We start from the raw sequence: 23373 nt of genomic DNA on the forward strand, positions 1-23373 counted from the left end.
GGGGTGTTGACATGGTGTATGGACAGATCGGTGAGTGTGTTGGAGATCCCGAGGGATGGGTGTTGACATGGTGTATGGACAGATCGGTGAGTGTGTTGGAGATCCCGAGGGACGGGGTGTTGACACGGCGTACGGACAGGTCGGTGAGTGTGTTGGAGATCCCGAGGGACGGGGTGTTGATATGGAGTACGGACAGATCAGTGAATGTGTTGGAGATCCCGAGGGACGGGGTGTTGACATAGTGTACGGACAGATCGGTGAGTGTGTTGGAGATCCCGAGGGACGGGGTGTTGACACGGCGTACGGACAGGTCGGTGAGTGTGTTGGAGATCCCGAGGGACGGGGGTGTTGATATGGAGTACGGACAGATCAGTGAATGTGTTGGAGATCCCGAGGGACGGGGTGTTGACATAGTGTACGGACAGATCGGTGAGTGTGTTGGAGATCCCGAGGGACGGGGTGTTCACACGGCGTACGGACAGGTCGGTGAGTGTGTTGGAGAACCTGAGGAATGGGGTGTTGACACGGCGTACGGACAGATCGGTGAGTGTGTTGGAGAACCCGAGGGACGGGCTGTTGACATGGTGTACGGACAGATCGGTGAGTGTGTTGGAGATCCCGAGGGACGGGGTGTTGATATGGAGTACGGACAGATCAGTGAATGTGTTGGAGATCCCGCGGGACGGGGGTGTTGACATGGTGTATGGACAGATCGGTGAGTGTGTTGGAGATCCCGAGGGACGGGGGTGTTGACATGGTGTATGGACAGATCGGTGAGTGTGTTGGAGATCCCGAGGGGCAGGTGTTGACATGGTGTATGGACAGATCGGTGAGTGTGTTGGAGATCCCGAGGGACGGGGTGTTGACATGGTGTATGGACAGATCGGTGAGTGTGTTGGAGATCCCGAGGGGCAGGTGTTGACACGGCGTATGGACAGATCGGTGAGTGTGTTGGAGAACCCAAGGGACGGGGTGTTGACATAGTGTACGGACAGATCGGTGAGTGTGTTGGAGATCCCGAGGGACGGGGTGTTGACACGGCATACGGACAGGTCGGTGAGTGTGTTGGAGAACCTGAGGGATGGGGTGTTGACACGGCGTACGGACAGATCGGTGAGTGTGTTGGAGAACCTGAGGGACGGGGTGTTGATATGGAGTACGGACAGATCAGTGAGTGTGTTGGAGATCCCGAGGGGACGGGGTGTTGTCATGGTGTATGGACAGATCGGTGAGAGTGTTGGAGATCCCGAGGGACGGGGTGTTGTCATGGTGTATGGACAGATCGGTGAGAGTGTTGGAGATCCCGAGGGACGGGGTGTTGACATGGTGTATGGACAGATCGGTGAGTGTGTTGGAGATCCCGAGGGATGGGTGTTGACATGGTGTATGGACAGATCGGTGAGTGTGTTGGAGATCCCGAGGGACGGGGTGTTGACACGGCGTACGGACAGATCGGTGAGTGTGTTGGAGATCCCGAGGGACGAGGTGTTGACATGGTGTATGGACAGATCGGTGAGAGTGTTGGAGATCCCGAGGGACGGGGTGTTGACATGGTGTATGGACAGATCGGTGAGTGTGTTGGAGATCCCGAGGGGCAGGTGTTGACACGGCGTATGGACAGATCGGTGAGTGTGTTGGAGAACCCAAGGGACGGGGTGTTGACATAGTGTACGGACAGATCGGTGAGTGTGTTGGAGATCCCGAGGGACGGGGTGTTGACACGGCATACGGACAGGTCGGTGAGTGTGTTGGAGAACCTGAGGGATGGGGTGTTGACACGGCGTACGGACAGATCGGTGAGTGTGTTGGAGAACCTGAGGGACGGGGTGTTGATATGGAGTACGGACAGATCAGTGAGTGTGTTGGAGATCCCGAGGGACGGGGTGTTGACATGGTGTATGGACAGATCGGTGAGTGTGTTGGAAATCCCGAGGGGCAGGTGTTGACATGGTGTATGGACAGATCGGTGAGTGTGTTGGAGATCCCGCGGGACGGGGTGTTGACATGGTGTATGGACAGATCGGTGAGTGTGTTGGAGATCCCGAGGGACGGGGTGTTGACATGGTGTATGGACAGATCGGTGAGAGTGTTGGAGATCCCGAGGGACGGGGTGTTGACATGGTGTATGGACAGATCGGTGAGTGTGTTGGAGATCCCGAGGGATGGGTGTTGACATGGTGTATGGACAGATCGGTGAGTGTGTTGGAGATCCCGAGGGACGGGGTGTTGACACGGCGTACGGACAGATCGGTGAGTGTGTTGGAGAACCCGAGGGACGGGTTGTTGATATGGAGTACGGACAGATCAGTGAGTGTGTTGGAGATCCCGAGGGACGGGGTGTTGACATGGTGTATGGACAGATCGGTGAGAGTGTTGGAGATCCCGAGGGACGGGGTGTTGACATGGTGTATGGACAGATCGGTGAGTGTGTTGGTGATCCCGAGGGACGGGGTGTTGACATGGTGTATGGACAGATCGGTGAGTGTGTTGGAGATCCCGAGGGACGGGGTGTTGACATGGTGTATGGACAGATCGGTGAGTGTGTTGGAGATCCCGAGGGACGGGGTGTTGACATGGTGTATGGACAGATCGGTGAGTGTGTTGGAGATCCCGAGGGACGGGGTGTTGACACGGCGTACGGACAGATCAGTGAGTGTGTTGGAGATCCCGAGGGACGGGTGTTGACATGGTGTACGGACAGATTGGTGAGTGTGTTGGAGATCCTGAGGGACGGGTGTTGACTTGGTGTACGGACAGATTGGTGAGTGTGTTGGAGATCCTGAGGGACGGGTGTTGACTTGGTGTACGGACAGATTGGTGAGTGTGTTGGAGAACCTGAGGGACGGGGTGCTCAGCGTAAAGGGATGCAGAATCAGATTCAGAGTTAATATCACTGACATATGGCGTGGTTTGTTGTTTTCCAGCAGCTGTACATAAAATTTACTCTTGGTTAGGACACCAGAGTAGCAATGTGATTAACACAGCTCCATTAGAGCTCATGGCATCGGAGTTCGGATTTAAATTCCGGCTTCCTCGGAAAGTTTGTACCTTCTCCCATTGTGCAGATAGGCTTCCTCTGGGAGTTCTGGTCTGCTCCCACAACTCAAAGATGTACCAGCTGCTTGGTTAATTGCTCATTGTAAGTTGCCCTGTGGCTGGTCGGTGGGTTGTGGGTTTGTTGGGCCGGAAGAGCCGTTCCAAAGGTTCAAAGGTCCAAAGGCCAAGTTTAATATTAGAGAAATGTATACAATATTCATCCTGAAATGCTTTTACTTCGCAAAACATCTACAAAAGCAGAGAAGTGCCCCAAAGAATGAATGACAGTTAAACATGAGAACCCCAAAGTCCCCACCAGCAAAAATAAACACGCATCGACACAGTCACCGAGCCCAACCATGTGCTAAGCAATAGACCAAAGTTACCCCAAAGGCTACGCGTTTCATCTGAATTCGACAACTCACAGGTTCTCTCTCTCCCTGGCAAGGGAGAAGGAGGTGTCCCCCATTTTCACAGCAAGTAGGAGACATAACAATGACCAGCTGGTTTACGATCTTAAAAATCCATTTTGTCACTTTTTCCGAGCTCTGTGTCTGAAGATCGCAAAGACCTCGGGTCTTCGAGCCCTGAGTGAAAGATTTTCCGGCCTCCCTGACGACACACAAGTCTTCTGCCATGACTCTGACCCTCGATCCGCCCGTCTCCAGAGCCCCGAGATCTTAGGCTTCCGAACACGATCGAGGTTCTCAGGCCAAACCCTTGGCATGTCGAATAGCAGCCAGTCGTGGAACCCCGAGAATGGATCCCATTCCCGCAAAGAACCAAAGCCTGCGTGTAACTCCAGGTCAAAAGAACCCTGAAAGGGGAAAATAGAGATATTAAAGATGGAAATAGAGCTGTATCCGAAGATGCAAGCAAAGGCCATCTTAACTCCGCCTCCATCTCCTGGCTGTATCTCTAAATCAAATCAGAGTCAGGTTTATTATCACTGTCATCTGGCATGAAATCACAAGCAATATAGTGAAATATGTGAAAAAAATTACTATAAATTACAATTAGGAATCACCCCCGTCTCTCTCCCCATCTCTCTCTCTCTCCCCATCTCTCTCCACCCATCTCTCTCTCCTCATCTCTCTCTCTCCACCCATCTCTCTCTCCCCATCTCTCTCTCTCCCCATCTCTCTCCACCCATCTCTCTCTCCCCATCTCTCTCCACCCATCTCTCTCTCTCCATCTCTCCACCCATCTCTCGCTCTCTCCACCTCTCTCCACCCCATCTCTCTCTCCCCATCTCTCTCCACCCATCTCTCTCTCTCTCCATCTCTCTCTCTCCATCTCTCTCCACCATCTCTCTCTCCCCATCTCTCTCCACTATCTCTCTCTCCCCATCTCTCTCTCCACCATCTCTCTCCACCATCTCTCTCTCCATCTCTCTCTCTCCCCATCTCTCTCTCCCATCTCTCTCCACCCATCTCTCTCTCCCCATCTCTCTCTCTCCCCATCTCTCTCTCTCCCTATCTCTCTCCACAATCTTTCTCTCCCCAACTCTTTCTCCTGCCTCTCACCCCCATTTCTCTTTCTCCCTGTCTCTCTCTCACCCCTGCCTTTCTCACCCCCATCTCTCTCACCCCATCTCTCTCACTCCCACCTCTCTCTCACTCTCCCTCTCACCCCACCCCTCTCTCTCTCATCCCCACCTCTCTCTCTCACCCCCACCTCTCCCTCTCAACCCACCTCTCTCTCACTCTCGCTCTCACCCCACCTCTCTCTCTCTCACCCCCACCTCTCTCTCTCACCCCATCTCTCTCTCACCGCCATCTTTCTCTCTTTCTATCACTCTCCCCTACCCCTCCCCACTTCTCTCTCACCCCCATTCTCTCTCTCTCACTCACACCCGTCTCTCTCTCACACTCGTCTCTCTCTCTCTCTATCTCTCTCCCCCACCTTTCTCACCCCCATCTCTCTCCCCCACCTCTCTCACCCCTGTCTGTCTCTCTCACCCCATCTCTCTCTCTATCTCTCTTCCCCACCTTTCTCACCCCCATCTCTCTCTCCCCACCTCTCTTTCCCCTGTTTCTCTCTCTCCCCACCTCTCTCTCACCATGTCTCTCTCTCTCTTACCCCTGCCTCTCTCTCTCCCCGCCTCTCTCACCCTGTCTCTCTCTCTCTTACCCCGCCTCTCTCTCTATCTCACCTCTTTCTCTCACCCCAACCTCTCTCTCTCTCACCCCCACCTCTCTCTCTGTCACCCCCCACCTCTCTCTCTCACCCCGCCTCTCTCTCACCCCGCCTCTCTCTCACCTGTCTCTCTCTCACCCCATCTTTCTCTCTTTCTATCTCTCTCCCCCACCTCTCTCTCACCCCGTCTCTCTCTCACTCCTCTCTCTCACTCCCATCTCTCTCTTTCTCTCTCTCTCCCCACCTCTCTTTCTCCCCCATCTCTCTCTCTCCCCTGTCTGTCTCTCACCCCCACCTCTCTCTCTCCCTGTCTCTCTTTCACTCCTGTCTCTCTCTGCCCACCTCTCTTGCACCCCTGTCTCTCTCTCCCCCTGCCTCTCTCTCACCCCCATCTCTCTTTCTTACCCCTGTCTATCTCTCTCCCCATCTCTCTCTCTCCCCGTCTCTCTCTCTCACCCCGTCTCTCTCTCTCTCCTTGTCTCTCTCTCTCACCCCGTCTCTCTCTCTCTCTCACCCCTGCCTCTCTCTCTCCCCCGCCACTCTCTGTCTCTCACCCTTGCCTCTCACCCTCTCCCTCTCCCCCCCTCTCCTCGCCAACAGGGATGATCCAGGCATTGGGCGGCTTCTTCACCTACTTTGTGATCCTGGCTGAGAACGGCTTCCTGCCTTCGCACCTCCTCAATCTGCGGCTGGACTGGGACGACCGGACTCGCAACGACCTGGAGGATAGTTATGGGCAGGAGTGGGTGAGGCTTCACTAAGCGTGGAGGGGCAAGGGAAAGAGGGAGCGAGGGAGCGAGGCTGGGACCACGGGACCCCTTGTCTGTTGACGCACCTCACTGTTGTTCCCCATTTCCTCCGCAGACGTACGAGCAGCGCAAGATCGTGGAGTTCACCTGCCACACGGCGTTCTTTACCAGCATCGTGGTTGTGCAGTGGGCCGACCTGCTCATTTGCAAAACACGGAGGAATTCCATCTTCCAGCAGGGCATGAAGTGAGTGCCAGTGTGAGCACGAGGGAGGGAGACCGAGTGGCAACATGGGTAGCAGTGGGCATGAGGGAGGGAGACCGAGTGGCAACATGGGTAGCAGTGAGCACGAGGGAGGGAGACCGAGTGGCAACGTGGGTAGCAGTGGGCACGAGGGAGGGAGACGGAGTGGCAACGTGGGTAGCAGTGGGCACGAGGGAGGGAGCCTCTGAGTGGCGGGACCAGAATGGACACAGAGGTAACATGAGGGGTAATGATTTCCTTGAATTATTCTGTGTCTATTGAAACATTGACAGGATGTGATGGTAGCGTAGGGGGTGGTGCAACATTCTTACAGCTTGGAGTGTCAAAATTCAGAGTTCAATTCCAGCATTCTCTGTAACATAGCTTGTAAGTTCCTTCCCATGTGCATCTGGGTTTCTTCCGGTCTCTCCGGGTTCTCCGTCCACTCCGATTTCTCCATCCCCTCCGGTCCCTCCCTCCCCTCCCGCCACTCCCCCTTCTCCGGTCTCACCCTCCCCTCCGGTCTCTCCCTCCCCTCCAGTCTCTCCTCCCCTCCGGTCCCTCCCTCCCCTCCAGTCTCTCCTCCCCTGCGGTCTCTCACTCCCCTCCGGTCTCTCCCTTCCCACCAGGTTCTCCCTCCCCTCCGGGTTCTCCGTCTCCTCTGGTCTCTCCCCCCCCTCCAGGCTCTCCCTCTCCTCCAGATTCTCCCTCCCCTCCTGTCCCTCCGTCCCCTCCGGTCTCTCCGTCCCCTCCGGTCTTTCCCTCCCCTTCGATCTCTCCCTCCCCTCCAGTCTCTCCGACCCCTCCTGTCTCTCCCTCCCCTCCTGTCCTTCCGTCCCCTCCGGTCTCTCCCACCCCTCCGCTCTCTCCCTCCCCTCCAGTCCCTCCCTCCCTTCCTGTCTCTCCCTCCCCTCCGGGTTCTCTCTCCACTCTGGTCCCTCCGTCCCCTCCGGTCTCTCCCACCCCTCCGCTCTCTCCCTCCCCTCCAGTCCCTCCCTCCCTTCCTGTCTCTCCCTCCCCTCTGGGTTCTCTCTCCACTCTGGTCCCTCCGTCCCCTCCGGTCTCTCCCACCCCTCCGCTCTCTCCCTCCCCTCCAGTCCCTCCCTCCCTTCCTGTCTCTCCCTCCCCTCCGGGTTCTCCCTCCACTCTGGTCCCTCCGTCCCCTCCGGTCTCTCCCTCCCCTCCTGTCTCTCTGTCCCCTCCTGTCTCTCCATCCCCTCTTGTCTCTCCCTCCCCTCCGGTCTTTCCCTCTCCTCCGGTAACTCGGTCCCCTCTGGGTTCTCCCTCCGCTCTGGTCTCTCCGTCCCCTCCGGGTTCTCCCTCCACTCCAGTCTCTCCGACCCTCCGGTCTCTCCGTCCCCTCCGGTCTCTCTGTCCCCTCCGATCTCTCCTTCCCCTCCGGTCCCTCCCTCCCCATCTGTCTCTCCCTCCCCTCCGGGTTCTCCCTCCACTCTGGTCCCTCTGTGGCCTCCAGTCCCTCCCTCCCTTCCAGTCTCTCCCTCCCCTCCGGTCTCTCCCTACCCTCCGATCTCTCCCTACCCTCCGGTCTCTCCTTCCCCTCCAGGTCCTCCCTCCCCTCCAGTCTCTCCGTCCCCTCCGGTCTTACCCTCCCCTCCGGGAACTCGGTCCCCTCCGATTTCTCCATCCCCTCCTGTCTCTCCCTCCCCTTCGGTCTCTCCATTCTCTCTGGTCTCTCCCTCCCCTCCTGTCCCACCGTCCCCTCCAGTCTCTCCCTCCCCTCCAGGTTCTCCCTCCCCTCCAGTCCCTCCCTCCCCGCCAGTCTCTCCCTCCCCTCTGGGACCTCCCTCCCCTCCGGTCTCTCCCTACCCTCTGGTCTCTCCCTCCCCTCCAGGTCCTCCCTCCCCTCCGGTCTCTCCTTCCCCTCCAGGTCCTCCCTCCCCTCTGGGACCTCCCTCCCTTCCGGTCTCTCCGTCCCCTCCGGTCTTTCCCTCCCCTCCGGGAACTCGGTCCCCTCCGGGTTCTCCCTCCACTCTGGTCTCTCCGACCCTCCGGTCTCTCCCTACCCTCTGGTCTCTCCCTCCCCTCCTGGTCCTCCCTCCACTCCGGTCTCTCCCTCCCCTCTGTCTCTCCTCCCCTCCGGCTCTCCGTCCTCTCCGGTCTCTCCCTCCCCACCAGTCTCTCCCTCCCCTCTGGTCTCTCCCTCCCCACCGGTCTCTCCCTCCCCTCTGGTCTCTCCCTCCCCACCAGTCTCTCCCTCCCCTCCTGTCTCTCCCTCCCCTCCTGTCTCTCCGTCCCCCCTCCGGTCTCTCCCTCCCCTCTGGTCTCTCCCTCCCCACCGGTCCCTCCCTCTCCTCTGGTCTCTCCCTCCCCTCCGGTCTCTCCTCCCCTCTGGTCTCTCCCTCCCCTCCGGTCTCTCCGTCCCCTTCGGGTTGGTAGTTTAATGGTAAATTGTCCTGTGCTGAGAGTTGGGTTCGATAGCTGTGTTGCTGGGCAGTGAGGCTCGGTTTGCCAGAAAGGGCTGTTCCGTGCATCTCTCCAAGTAAGTAAATACTGGTGGCAGCCCACAGCTCTCAGCACACTTCCGGCACCAACCTAACACACCCACAGTTTACTCACCCTAACCTGTCAGTGGGTGGGAACCACAGCGTCCTGAGGAAACCCACGTGGTGACGGGGAGAACGTACTGACAGTGGCAGGAATTGAACCGGGGTCGCAGGTGCTGTACCAGTGTTAGGCTAATCCTTACATCACCATGTTGGGGGCAGAGCATAAATGGGAAGGAGAGTGAAAGAGCAGAGTGGCTGGGGGAGGGAGTAAGTGTGTCAGAGGAAGGAAGGAGGGAGGGGATTGAGGCTGAGGAGTGGCAAGTAGAGGTGAGGAGGAGTAGAGAGATGAGGGGAGGGATGTGATCCAAGAAAGGCAGGGAGGGGAGCAGGAGGGCGAGGGAGTAGTTGGGGGAAGGAAAAGTATTTTCTCCATGTCTCACGGTCAGCCTACCCTACCCTTGTTCAGAAACAAGATCCTGATCTTTGGCCTCTTCGAGGAGACCGCGCTGGCTGCTTTCCTCTCCTACTGCCCAGGAATGGATGTCGCCCTCCGCATGTACCCTCTGAAGTAAGCAACCTGTCCAGCTCCACGTGGGAGGGTAGTGCAGGGAGGAGAGAGGTCACAGGGTCGGAAGGGGTGGAGAAAGTTGGTCATGCACTTCGGTAGTAGAAATAAATGTGCAGACTATTTTCTAAACGAGGAGAAAATCCAGGAATCTAAGATGCAGTGGGACTTGGGAGTCCTTGTGCAGAACACCCTGAAGGTTAACTTGCTGGTTGAGTTGGTGGTAAGGAAGGCAAATGTTATGTTAGCATTCATTTCAAGAGGTCTAGAATACAAGAGCAAGGATGTGATGCTGAGGTTTTATAAGGCACTGGTGAGGCCTCACCTTGAGTATTGTGAATAGTTTTGGGCCCCTCATCTTAGAAAAGATGTGCTGGCATTGGAGAGGGTCCAGAGGAGGTTCACTAGGATGATTCCAGGAATGAAAGGGTTATCTTACAAGGAATGTTTGATGGCTCTGGGTCTGTACTTGCTGGAATTTAAAAGGATGAGGAAAGATCTCATTGAAACCTTTTGAATGTTGAAAGGCCTAGACAGAGTAGATGCAGAGAAGATGTTTCCCATGGAGGGAGAGGGCCAACTTCAGAATAGAGGGGTGCCATTTCAAAACAGAGATGTGGAGAAATTTCTTTAGCCAAAAAGTGCAACTGTGGAGGCCAGGTCGGGTGTATTTAAGGCAGAGATTGATAGGTTCGTGATTGGACATGGCGTCAAAGGCTATAGGGAGAAAGTCGGGAACTGGGGTTGAGGAGGAGATAGAAAAAAGGATTAGCCATGATTGAATGGCGAAGCAGACTCGAAGGGCCAGATGGCCTAATTCTGCTCCTATATGTTATGGTCTTATGGGTTACAGAGATAAGGAGGGTGTAGGGTGTAGAGATAAGGAGGGTGGGGCTATCAGAATTGGATAGGGTGCAGGGATTTTGGAAGGGGCTACAAAGGAGTTTAGATAGCCAGAAACATGGGGGTGGGGGTAGGGGGAGATGTAAGAGGTACTGAATCATGACTGAAAGAAGGCCATATTTTGGAGCTTAACTCCAAAGGATATACTTTGTATTGAAAGGACAGGCAGGAAGGCATAGGCAGTGGTGTGGCTCTGTTGGTAAGAGATGGAAGTACATCTTCAGAAAGAGGAGACATCGGGTCAGAGAATGCTGAACCTTTGTGGGTGGAGTTAGAAACTGCAAGGGCGAAAAAACATTATGGGAATTGTATACAGGCCTCCAAATAGTAGCCAAGATGTGGGGTTAAGGTTGCAAAGGGAGCTGGAACAGGCATGTAATAAGGGTAGTGGCACAATTGTAATGGGGGACTTCAATATGCAAGGGTATTGAGAAAATCAGGTTGGTGTCGGATCGTAAGAGAGAGACTTTGTTGAATTCCTATGAAATAGCTTTTTAGAGCAGCTTGTGCTTCAGCCTACTTGGGGAAAGCTTATCTTAGACTGTGTGTCGTGTAATAACCCAGATCTTATTTGGGAGCTTAAGATAAAGGAACCCTTAGGAGGCTGTGATCATATTATGATTGAATTCATACTGTAATTTGAGAGGGATAAGCATGAGTCACATGTATCAGTATCGCAATGGAATAAAGGGAATTACAGAGGCCTCAGAGAGGAGCTTGCCCAGGTGGATTGGAGGAGGATACTGGTGGGGATGATGGCAGAGCAGAGATGGCTGAAGTTTCTGGGAATAGTTCACAAGGCGCAGTATAGATATGACCCACAGAGGAAGACTTTCTCAAATGGCAGGGGTAGGAAACCATGGCTGACAAAGGAAGTTATATATAGGCATCCATTAGTCTCATGAGACCATGGATTTGTGCCTTGGAAAGTTTCCAGGGCGCAGGCCTGGGCAAGGTTGTATGGAAGACCAGCAGTTGCCCATGCTGCAAGTCACCCCTCTCCACACCACCGATGTTGTCCAAGGGAAGGGCATTAGGACCCATACAGCTTGGCACCAGTGTTGTCGCAAAGCAATGTGTGGTTAAGTGCCTTGCTCAAGGACACACACGCTGCCTCAGCCAAGGTTCGAACGAGCGACCTTCAAATCACTAGACGAACTCCTTAACCACTTGGCCATGTGCCAAGGGAAGTTAATAACTGCATAAAAGCCAAGAGAAAGGCATGTAAGGTAGCAAAAGTGAGTGGGATGTTGCATGATTTGGAAGATTTTAAAATCCAACAAAAGGCAACTAAAAAGCCTATAAGAAAGGAGAAGATGAAATATGAGGGCAGACGAGCCGATAATATAAAGCAGGATACCAAAGGTTTTCTCAGTCATATAAGGAGTAAAAGGGAGGTGAGAATTCATATTGGATCACTGGAAAATGATGCTGGTGAGGTAGTAATGAGGGACATAGAAATGGCAAATGAACGTAATGGGTACTTTGCACCTGTCTTCACTGTGGAAGGCACTAGCAGTGTGACAAAGGTCTGTGAGTGTCAGGGAGCAGGAGTGAATGCCATTGCTATTACAAAGGAAGAAGTGCTGGGCAAACTCAACTGTCTTAATGTGGATAAGTCATCTGGACCAGATAGACCACATCCCAGGATCCTGAGAGAGAATGCTGAAGAGATAACAGATGCATTGGTCATGATCTTTGAAGAATTACTTGACCCTGACATGGTCCTGGAGCACAGGAAGATTGCAAATGTCACTGCAGTCTTTAAGAAAGGAGGAAGGCAAAAGAAAGGAAATTTTGGGCCAGTTAGTCTAACCTCAGTGGTTGGGAAAGTGTTGGAATCTATTATTAAGGATGAGGTTTCAGGTTACTTGGAGACTAATGATAAAATAAATCAAAGTCAGCATGGTTTCTGTCAAGGGAAATCTAGCCTGACAAATCTGTTAGAGTTCTTCAAGGAAGTAACAAGCAGTGTGGACAAAGGAGAGGAAATGGATGTCATTTATTTGGATTTTCAGAAGAAATTTGAGCAGGAGCCAACATGAGGCTGCTTAACAAGATAAAATCCTATGGTGTTACAGGAAAGATATTGGCATGGATAGAGGAATGGCTGACAGGCAGGAGGCAGTGAGTGGGAAATAAAGGGGCCTTTTCCAGTTGGCTGCTGGTGTTCCTCAGGGGTCAATATTGGGACCGCTACTTTTCACATTTTTTGTCAATGATTTGGATAATGGAATTAATGGCTTTGTGGCAAAGTTTGCTGATGATATAAAGATAGATGGAGGGGTAGGTAGTGCTGAGGAAGCAGTGTGATTGCAGCAGGACTTGGACAAATTGGAAGAACGGGGAAACAAGTGGCAGATGGAATACAGTGCTGGGAAATGTATGATAATACATTTTGGTAAAAGGAAAATAGTGTGGACTATTAACTATTGACACAGTGGTAGGCGCAGTGGTTGACACAGTGGAAGATGTGGTGGCAGGGACATTTCAGAGACTCTAACATAGGCACATGACTGAAAGAAAAATGGAGGGTTCATTGTAGGGAAGGGTTAAATTGATGTTGGAGTAGGTTAACTGGTCAGCTGAGGGTCCTGGAGTACTGTGTGCTCTACAAAGCTAGGGAGAGTGGAGGGACAGATTCAGGACAGTGCAGGGTGTTACAAGGCTTGGCAGAGATAGAAGTGATAACATTGAAAGGACACTGGGATGGGGACATAGACAGGAAAGGTTTGGAGGGCAAGTGTGACCGGCTTTGTTGGCACTGAGATTATCTGAAGGATGACATCGGGAGGGGTGTCAGGGAGGTTATACAAAGATGGGGAGTGATTGGAATAGAAATTAAAGGGTTAACTTTCTGAGGAGTGTTTGATGGCTCTGGGCCTGTTCTCACTGGAGTTTAGAAGAATGAAGGGGGGGATCTCGTTGAAACCTACCAGCTACTGAAAGGCCTAGAAAGAATGGATGTGGAGAGGGTGTTTCCTATAGTGGGAGAGAACAGCCTCAGAATAAAGGGACACCCATTTAGAACAGAAATGAGGAGGAAGTTCTTTCGTCAAAGGGTGCTGAATCTGTGGAAATGATTGTCACAGATGACTGTGAAGGCCGAGACATTGGGTATATTTAAAGCAGAGATTCATAGGTTTTTGATTAGATTAGATTAGATTAGATTAGATTCAACTTTATTGTCATTGTGCCGAGTACAGATACAAAGCCAATGAAATGCAGTTAGCATTTGACCAGAAATGCAAAGAATAGTGTTATTTACAAAATAACTGTGAATAAAAAGTAAGTGCTACAGCACACAAATATAAAAGTACTGAGACAGTACAATATGGGTGCAATACTGCTTAGCGCTGTGATGTGAGGTTCAGCAGGGTCACAGCCTCAGGGAAGAAGCTCTTCCTGCGCCTGCTGGTGCGGGAGCGGAGGCTCCTGTAGTGCCTACCGGATGGGAGGAGAGTAAAAAGTCTATGGTTAGGGTGAGATGCATCCTTGATAATGCTTTTCACCCTGCCCAGGCAGCGTTTATGGTAGATGTTCTCAATGGTGGGCAATTGGGTGCCGATAATCCGCTGGGCAGTTTTCACCACACGCCAGAGTGCTTTGCGGTCCGATACGGGACAATTGCCGTACCACACTGAGATGCAGTAAGAGTCTGTCAGTATCCTGGGACAGAGGTGAGCTTTCTTGATGCTCCACATGAAATAAAGGTGTTGTTGCGCCTTTCTGATCAGGATGGAGGAGTTCAGGGACCAGGTGAGGTCCTCAGAAATGTGGACACCAAGGAATTTGAAGCTTGATACACGCTCCACTACAGCTCCGTTGATGTAGATGGGGAGGTGAGTGTGGCTCCTAGCATGCCTGAAGTCCACAATGATCTCCTTGGTCTTCTGGGTGTTAAGGGCCAGGTTGTTGTCGGCGTTAGTCAGTGTGTTGAAGGTTATGGGGGGAAGGCAGGGAATGGAGTTGAGAGGGATAATAAATCAGCCATGTTGGAAAGGCCGAGCAGACTTGATGGGCCAAATGGCTTAATTCTACTCTTATGTCCTTGATGGTGGAGAGGATGGACCCATGATAGAGCTGGCTAAGTCCATAAACCTCTGACACTTCTTCCTATCGTGTCCAAATCACATGGTGATGCCACCGGTGATGTTTGGAGATGTTGCTGGAGTCTTGGTGACATATCAAATTTCCAATGAAGTAGAGCCACCAGCGTGTGTTGGGGCCAAAATAAATTCTCCGAGATGTTGATGTCCAGGAACTTGAAATTTATTTTTCTGATTCCGTCCCCCTTGCCCTCACCCTCCTCCTCTCCATCCTCTCCACCGTCTGACCTCTCTGTCCCCCTCCCCGATCTCTCTCCCCCTTCCTGTCCCTCTCCCTCTCTTCTGCCTCTCCTCCCCACTCTCTCTTCCCCCTCACCCTCTCTTGCCCCCTCCCTCTGTCCCCCCATCCTCTCTCCCCACCCTCTCTCTCCCTTGCTGCCTGCCCCTCTCCCCACCCTCTCTTTCTCCCCACCTCTCTCCCTCCCACCCCCTCGCTGTCTCCCACTAGGCTTCCTTGGTGGTTCTGTGCCTTTCCCTACAGCCTCCTCATCTTCATCTACGATGAGGTCCGGAAGTTCATTCTGCGCCGACACCCTGGCGGTGAGTCACTCCTTCCAGAACGATCTGCGACTGCTCCCGTGATGCGGGGGAATGAGTGTTGGGGGTGGGGGTGGGAGTGCGGGAGTCTGTGCTGAGAGCACGGCCTGGTGGAGGGTGTCTGACACAGTGTTATGGATGTCAAACTGTCCACAATTGTGAGGGAATTTAGAAACATAGAAAACCTACAACACAATACAGACCCTTTGGCCCACAATGCTGTGCTGTACGTACTTACTTTAGAAATTCTCTGCCCCCAACAGCACCCCTCACCCCAATGGAAGGGGTGGGTGGGCAAATATCGACCTGGAGGCCAACGGGGTGGGATCAGGGGTTGAGGAGGAATTGCTTTAGCCAACAGGTGGTGAATCCATGGAATTTATTGCCACAAACGGTTGTGGAGGCTGTCATTCGGTGTAATGAAAGTGCAGGCTGATAGATTCTTGATTAGTCTGGGTGTCAAAGGTTACAGGGAGAAGGCAGAAAAATGGCATTAACAGGGATAATAAATCAGTCATGATGGAATGGCAGAGCAGACACGATGGGCCAAAAGACTGATTCTTCTCCTCTGTCTTATTGTCTTATGAATGGGACAGCGTTGTGTCACGTTGCACTCGGTGTCGGGTGGGAGCACGCTGCGTCACGTCGCACTCGGTGGAGGGTGGGAGTGCGCTGCGTCACGTCGCGCACTCGGTGGAGGGTGGGAGCGCGCTGCGTCACGTCGCGCACTCGGTGGAGGGTGGGAGCGCGCTGCGTCACGTCGCGCACTCGGTGTCGGGTGGGAGCACGCTGCGTCACGTCGCACTCGGTGGAGGGTGGGAGCGCGCTGCGTCACGTCGCGCACTCGGTGGAGGGTGGGAGCGCGCTGCGTCACGTCGCACTCAGTGGAGGGTGGGACCGCGCTGTGTCACGTCGCACTCGGTGTCGGGTGGGACCGCGCTGTGTCACGTCGCACTCGGTGGAGGGTGGGAACGCGCTGCGTCACGTCGCGCACTCGGTGGAGGGTGGGAGCGCGCTGCGTCACGTCGCGCACTCGGTGTCGGGTGGGAGCGCGCTGCGTCACGTCGCACTCGGTGGAGGGTGGGAGCGCGCTGCGTCACGTCGCGCACTCGGTGGAGGGTGGGAGCGCGCTGCGTCACGTCGCGCACTCGGTGTCGGGTGGGAGCGCGCTGCGTCACGTCGCACTCGGTGGAGGGTGGGAGCGCGCTGCGTCACGTCGCGCACTCGGTGGAGGGTGGGAGCGCGCTGCGTCACGTCGCGCACTCGGTGGAGGGTGGGAGCGCGCTGCGTCACGTCGCGCACTCGGTGTCGGGTGGGAGCGCGCTGCGTCACGTCGCGCACTCGGTGGAGGGTGGGAGCGCGCTGCGTCACGTCGCACTCGGTGGAGGGTGGGAGCGCGCTGCGTCACGTCGCGCACTCGGTGGAGGGTGGGAGCGCGCTGCGTCACGTCGCACTCAGTGTAGGGTGGGAGCGCGCTGCGTCACGTCGCACTCAGTGTAGGGTGTTCGGTGTTGCCACCGAGGTGTGAATTTTTTGGACTGATTTTCTTTCTCTCTCCACCCCCTGCCCCCAAAACCTCTCTTCTAGGCTGGGTGGAACGTGAGACATACTACTGAGAGCCTCCTGCCGGCAGTCCTCCCCTGCCGTCAGAGAACAGCAAACAAGTGATGACCATCCTCCTCTCATCCCCCCTGCTGTACCTTCTCTGCTGCCTCTCCCTTCCCTCTTCCCCCTTCCCCTTTCCCCTATCACCTCTCTGTTTCTTGAACCTTCTCCTGAGCTCCCTCCTTCCTGACCCTCTAAGGCAGTCCGTCCGCTCCCCCAGACTGTTCCTCAAGCTCCAGAAGTCTGCATGGTGACAGCAAACTCCTTTCTGAACCCCCCCCACCACCACCACCACCATGGAAATAAACTCTTTTTGTTGACTGCCAGATCTCTGAGAGTCAAATTCTGTTGGTCTGGCTCCCATGGAAGATGCACAGTTTGGGCAGGCAGCCTCCTCTGAATGGGAGATGTCACTTCCTGCTGTTCCCACATAGTAGCATTGATGGGCTGAATGGCCTGTTCTGCATTTCTTAATTGCCTCCCTCTGTCAGCCTTGGTGGGGGAACATGGGAACTGGTTACTGCATTGGTTCATGGGGAGAGCAGAGAATGGTCAATACCAGCTGACACCTCCTCAACTTCAAGGTACATTTATAATCAAAGTATATAAATCATTAACAACCTCCACATTCCTCTTCAGCCAGACACTCACAAAACAAATAAACATAATAAAATCCAGGTAGAAACTCTGCAAAACCAAAACAGACAAACAACCAATGTAGGAGAAAAGAACAAATCACACAAAATTAAACAAATAGCACACAGATCATGAATGGCAGAGTCACAATGCCTGCAGACCAGGGCCATGGGGCCTGTTCTGGAGCGTGAAGGCTGCAGGCCAGAGCCATGGGGCCTGTTCAGGAGCCCGAAACCTGCATGCCAGAGCCATGGGGCCTGTCCAGGAGCGTGAAGGCTGCAGGCCAGAGCCACAGAGTCTCTGAAGTGAGTAAAGCCTCACAGAGCAGTGAGTGAACAATGGTTCATTGTTTGCCCTGGCCTTGATGCCTTAATCTTTTAAACATGGCTCAACAGCTTAAATCAGCTAAACATCTGAGATATTAACCCCAACTACTGACTGGCCCAGGGTGTGCATGTTAAAAATGTTAGCAGTACACTTTGAAGGCTGAGGGCAGTTGTTGGTCGAACCTATTCTGCCTGGAGGTAGGTAGGTGACCAGTGTGTTCTACAGAGGCCTGTTCTGGGACGCCTGCTCTTTGTGATGTTTATAAATGACTTCAATGAGAAAGCGGAAGGTGGGTTAGTAAGTCTGCAGATGACACGAAGGTTGGTGGAGTTGTGGGTAGTGTCGAAGGTTGTGTAGGTTACATCTGGATGTTGATGGGATGCAGATCTGGTCTGAGAAATGAAGATGGAGAGCAACCAGGAAAAGCGTGAAGTGGTTCGCTTTGGAAGGTCGATCTTGAAGGCAGAATACAAGGATAGCGGCAGGATTTGTAGCAGTGCAGAGGATCAGAGGAATCTTGGGAGCAATGTCCATACACCCTTCAAAGTTGCCATACAAGTTGACAGGGTGGTTCAGACAGCATATGGTGTGTTGGCCTTCATTAGTTGGGGAATCGAGTTCAAGAGCCACAAGGCAATGTTGTAGCTCTCCAAAACTCTGGTTAGACTACATGAGAATTGTGTTCAGTGACGGTCGCCTCATTACAGGAAGGATGTGGAGGCTTTAGAGAGAGTGCAGAGGAGATTCACCAGGATTAGAGAGCATGTCTTGCGAGGAAAGGCTTTTCACTGAGTGCTGAAGGAGAATGAGAGGTGTCCTGATAGAGTGATAAGAGACAGTGATGGAGTGCAGAGCCAGGGCAGCGACAGCTAATACAAGAGGCATAAGTTGCAGGTGATTGGAGGACAGTATAGGGGGAGAGTCGGAGGAAGAGGAATGGTGGGTGCATGGAACGTGCTGCCGAGGGTGGGGGTTGGTAGAGACAGATACATTAGAGACATTTAAGAGACTCTCAGATAGGCACTTGGATGAAAGAAAAGTGGAGGGCTAAGTGGGAGGAAAGTTTAGATTGATCTTGGAGTAGGTTAGTAGATGGTGCAAGGGCCTGTCCCAGCTGTAATGTTCAATATTCACACAACACAGGACAGAACAGGGCCTTCAGCCACAAAGTGGTGCCAACTTTATAACTTTTTAAAGGGATCCATCCATCCCCCTTTTCCTTCTCACATATTCTCCATTTCCTTTTCATCCATGTGCCTACCTGAGAATCTGTTAAATGTGTCTGCCTCTCCCACCCGTGCCAGGTGTAACACCTCCCTTTTGTACAGGTCATCCCTTCCCTAGAAGAGATAATCATGATACAGAAATCAGAACCCCTGCCCATCTGCACCGATTCCTCAGCCACACATTCAACTGCTAAATCATCCTATTCTTGCTCTCCCTGGCACGTGGGACAGGCAGCAATCCGGAGATTACTACCCTGGAGGTCCTGCTTTTCAGCTTTCTGCCTAAATCCCTAAATTCTGTCTTCAAGCCTCATCCCTTTTAACCATATAACCATATAACAATTACAGCACGGAAACAGGCCATCTCGGCCCTTCTAGTCCGTGCCGAACTCCTATTCTCACCTAGTCCCACTGACCTGCACTCGGCCCATAACCGTCCATTCCTTTCCTGTCCATATATCTATCCAATTTAACTTTAAACAGCAACATCGGTACAATATGTCCAAAGACTTCTGGCTGTTCTCCCTCCCTCTTTAGAATGTTGCTCTCCCTCCCCCTTTAAAAAGCTGTGGACCCAATCTGAGATGTCCCTGACCCTGGCACCTGGGAGACAACATACCATCCGGGTGTCTCTATCGCATCCACCGAATGTCCTGTCTGCTCCTCTGACTATGGAATCCCCTATCACTATTGCAGTCCTCGTCTCCCCACTTCCGTCCTGAGCCACAGTGCCAGAGCCCTGGAGGACGTAGCCCACCTGCACTCCGGTGAGTTGTACTCTCTGCTAGGGACCATGTAATGTCTCTGCTAACCTCTCACACCTGGGGATTTATCAAACCTAATCCTGGTGCTCCAGAGTATTGAAAGGCCCAGGTAGAGTGTTGGTAGCTTTTAATGAGATTGGCCCTCAGTCTTCTAAACTCCAGCAAGTCCTGACCCAGAGCCATCAAACGCACCTCCCACGTTATTCCCAGAGTCATTCTTCCAATGGCAGCACATTCTTTCTTAGACAAGGAGCTCACACTACTCCAAGTGTCTCTCTGCTGGTCAGCTGGAGAACACGGCAGAGTTCACACCGCCAATACACAGAAACATAGAAAACCTACAGCACAATACAGGCCCTTCAGGCCTAACATGTCCTTACCTGAGAAATTACCAAGGATTACCCATAGCCGTCTATTTTTCTGAGCTCCATATTCCTGTCCAGGAGTCTCTTAAAAGACCCTATCGTATCCACCTACACCACCGTCACCGGCAGCCCATTCCACGCACTCACCATTCTCTGCGTAAAAAACTTGGCCCTGACATCTCCTCTGTACTTACTTCCAATGCACTGTATGCTTTTTTTAACCACAGAGTCAACCTGCGCAGCAGCTTTGAGTGTCCTAAGGACTCAGACCCCAAGATCCCTCTGATCCTCCACACTGCCAAGAGTCTTACCATTAATACTATATTCTGCCATCATATTTGACCTACCAAAATGAACCACTTCACACTTATCTGGGTTGAACTCTATCTGCCACTTCTCAGCCCAGTTTTGCATCCTATCAATGTCCGGCTGTAACCTCTGACAGCCCTCCAAACTATCCACAACACCTCCAACCTTTGTGTCATCAGCAAACTTACTAACCCATCCCTCCACTTCCTCATCCAGGTCATTTATAAAAATCACAAAGAGTAGGGGTCCCAGAACAGATCCCTGAGGCACACCACTGGTCACCGACCTCCATGCAGAATATGACCTGTCCACAACCTTCTGTGGGCAAGCCAGTTCTGATCCACAAAGCAATGTCCCCTTGGATCCCATGCCTCCTTCCTTTCTCAATAAGCCTAGCATGGGTTATGTAGCTTGTCAGGTGCCTAATACAAGGCATGGAATTGCATAATTTCATGAACCTGTCTCAACCAGCATCAGTATGATTATGATAGCAACTTGCTGAATATTTGGAATATAAATGGATACTCACTATACGTCAAATGAATAGAATACACACGGAAAGCATAGCTCGTAATTCATCCTTCGATCAAACAGCACTCTTCAACTTAATACATCTCAGTTTTATTTTACTTACTTTGACAAAGAGGTGAACAGGCCCTTCCAGTCAAACCAGCTGTGCCACGAAGCAACCCACCTATTCAACCCGCACCTTACAATGACCAATTAACCTACTAACCGGTATGTCTTTGGACTGTGGGAGGAAAACGAAGCACCTGGAGAAATCACGGGGTCACGGGGGCCTTAGCACCAGAATTGAACTCTGGACTGACACACTGAGCTTTGACAGTGCCATGCTAACCACTGGGCCACCAAGGTGCCCTAAGTAATGTACATATTTCTGACTGCTCAGGAAATATAAATTGTTTCCAGAATAAGTCAGGGAAAAAGAAAATGTAGACCCCTTACAGTCTCAGATCAGAATTATATTGTGGCCTTACAGAATTCGTGCTATGAGGAGGCCGGACAAATGGGTCTGCAGAGGCTGAGGGGAGATCTGACTGAGGTTTATAAGATTATAAATGGCCTACTCCTGCACCTATTTTCTATGTTTCTACAGCAGACATCTCGAGTAGACAGGTGGTATCTTTTCCCTGGGGTTGGAATAGCTAGTAGAAGAGGGAGTATTTAAGTGGAGGGTGTAGGTTGAAAGGGGATGTGAGGAACATGTTTTTTTTTTACACACAGTGGTGGGTGCCTGTGCTGGTAGCAGAGCTGTTTTAAGAGGCTGTTAGATAGAACATGAACCAATTACAGTTCGCTGTTCAACAGATTTGTCCTTCTGCCCTGGGTCCTGGACTTCACCGTCAGGAGACCACAGTCAGTGGTGACCTCGCCTCCTCGCTGACTATCATCTCGGGTGCCATTCAGGGATAAACATTTCAAGATTCAAATACATTTATTATCAAAGAATGTAGAAATTATACAACCTTGGGATTTGTCAGCTCACAGGTAGCCACAAAGCAAGAAACCTGAAAGAACCTAATTAAAGAAAAATAAGAATAAAAATAAAAATAAAAGATCAGAAAGAAAAAAATAAAAATCATGCTAACAATTGAAGCAATTGGCCCATTCCGAACCAAAACTGAGTTCTCAGATCTTACTACTGGAGCAGCCCAGAGTAGGTTTGTCATATTAATGGGCACAGAGCACAGCAGCCAGGGCAGACTTCATAGCCTCAGTGCCATGAAGATAACCATCGCGGAGAACAAGTGAAATCCATTCTCGTCCTGTTTAAATTGACCCAACGATGGAACAGCAAAAAGCTCTGTGCTCTGGAGAGATGTGTGGACGTTGTGGAGAGTGAGGAAATTGTTTTTTGCCTCTGATCTGGGCCAGTGTTTAAATTGTTCAAACAGCACATTGTACCTCGCACTAGGACCCAGGTACTGTACCGGGCCTGGACCACACTGACCAGAGACTCACTCCAGACCCAGATTCTGTCAGCCACCCTCAAGCTCTTCAAACCAGCTCAGCACCCAGAGTGATCCAACCTCGCACCTGGGCCAGTTGAACGTTCACCAAAACTTCTTCACCCGGGTCCTGACTTCTTTCAATGAACAAAACGATCCAATCTTGCTCCCAGAGGATCTTTTCTGGGCTAAATACGTTAATGCAGTTTGGGAAAAAATCAGCGGTTGTACTTCACTGGGGTTTGAGACTTCCTGTGTCATCCGGGACACTGGTGGGATTTCAATACGTGTGTGAACTGGGAAAATCCCATTGATGCTGGATCCCAAGGGTGGGAATTTGTAGATTGCCTACAAGGTGGTTTTTTAGAGCAGCTAATGGTTGAGCCCACCAGGGGAAAGGCAATTCCAGATTGGGTGTTGCGTAATGACCAGAATTTCATTAGGGAGCTTAAGGTAAAGGAAACCTTAGGAGCAAGTGATTATAATATGATGCAATTCTCCTTGCATTTTGAGAGGGAGAAGATAAAGTCAGATGTATCAGTATTGCAAAGTCATGGAAATTACAGAGGCATGAGAGAGGAGCTGGCCAATGTTGATCGGTAGGGGACGCCATCAGGAATGACAGCAGAACAGCAATAACTAGTGTTTCTGGGGGCAATTTGGAAGGCGCAGGATAGATACATCCCAAAGATGAAGTATTCTAAAAGGAAGATGGGACAACCGTGGCTGAACAGGGGAAGTCAAGGTTAGTGCTAAAGCAAAAGAGAGGGCATAAAATAGAGCAAAAATTTTTGGGAGGGTAGCGGATGGGGAAGTTTTTGAAAACCCACAGAAGGTAACAAAAAACGATAAAGAGAGAAAAGATTAAATATGACGATAAGCTAACAATAATATACAAGGGAATTTTTTTTTAGATAGAGAGTGAAAGAGATGAGAGTGGATATCAGACCACTGGAAAATGACATTGAAGAGGCTGTAATGAGGGACGAGGAAATGGTGGATGAACTGAATAAGTATTTTGCATTAGTCTTCACTGTGGAAGACACCAGCAGTATGTCAGAGATCTGAGTATGTCATGGGGCAGAAGTGAATGTAGTTGCTATTACAAAGGAGAAAATGCTTAGGAAGGCTGAATTGTCTGAATTAGATAAGTCATCTGGACAGATGGTCTATACCCCAGAGTTCCAAAAGAGCTAGCTGAAGAGATTGTGGAGGCATTAGTAATGATTTTCCAAGTACGTGGAGATTCTGGAGAAGTGGAAAATTATAAATGTCACTCCAATCTTTAAGAAGGGGGGGGGAGGCAGAAGAAAGGAAATTTTAGGCCAGTTAGCCTGATTTCAGTGTTGGAACCATATTGGTCTCTATGATTAAAGATGAGGT

General features: G+C 51.8%; 1 protein-coding gene across 3 annotated transcripts in view; it reads left to right on the top strand.

Annotated features, from left to right (window-relative positions):
* LOC140193758 (sodium/potassium-transporting ATPase subunit alpha-2) overlaps positions 1-16719 on the top strand; it is a 56142-nt gene extending 39423 nt beyond the window's left edge. For all 3 annotated transcript variants that reach the window (XM_072250927.1, XM_072250924.1, XM_072250926.1), the window contains 5 exons: positions 5776-5921; positions 6040-6170; positions 9141-9242; positions 14700-14791; positions 16376-16719. In XM_072250927.1, the coding sequence (XP_072107028.1) occupies positions 5776-5921; positions 6040-6170; positions 9141-9242; positions 14700-14791; positions 16376-16404 (500 nt within the window). In that variant the 3' untranslated portion in view covers positions 16405-16719. The remainder of the gene's footprint in view (positions 1-5775; positions 5922-6039; positions 6171-9140; positions 9243-14699; positions 14792-16375) is intronic.
* The last annotated feature ends 6654 nt before the right edge of the window (positions 16720-23373 follow it).

Source organism: Mobula birostris, unplaced genomic scaffold (genome assembly GCF_030028105.1).
Source record: "Mobula birostris isolate sMobBir1 unplaced genomic scaffold, sMobBir1.hap1 scaffold_823, whole genome shotgun sequence".
In the NCBI taxonomy this organism is placed as follows: Eukaryota; Metazoa; Chordata; class Chondrichthyes; order Myliobatiformes; family Myliobatidae; genus Mobula; species Mobula birostris.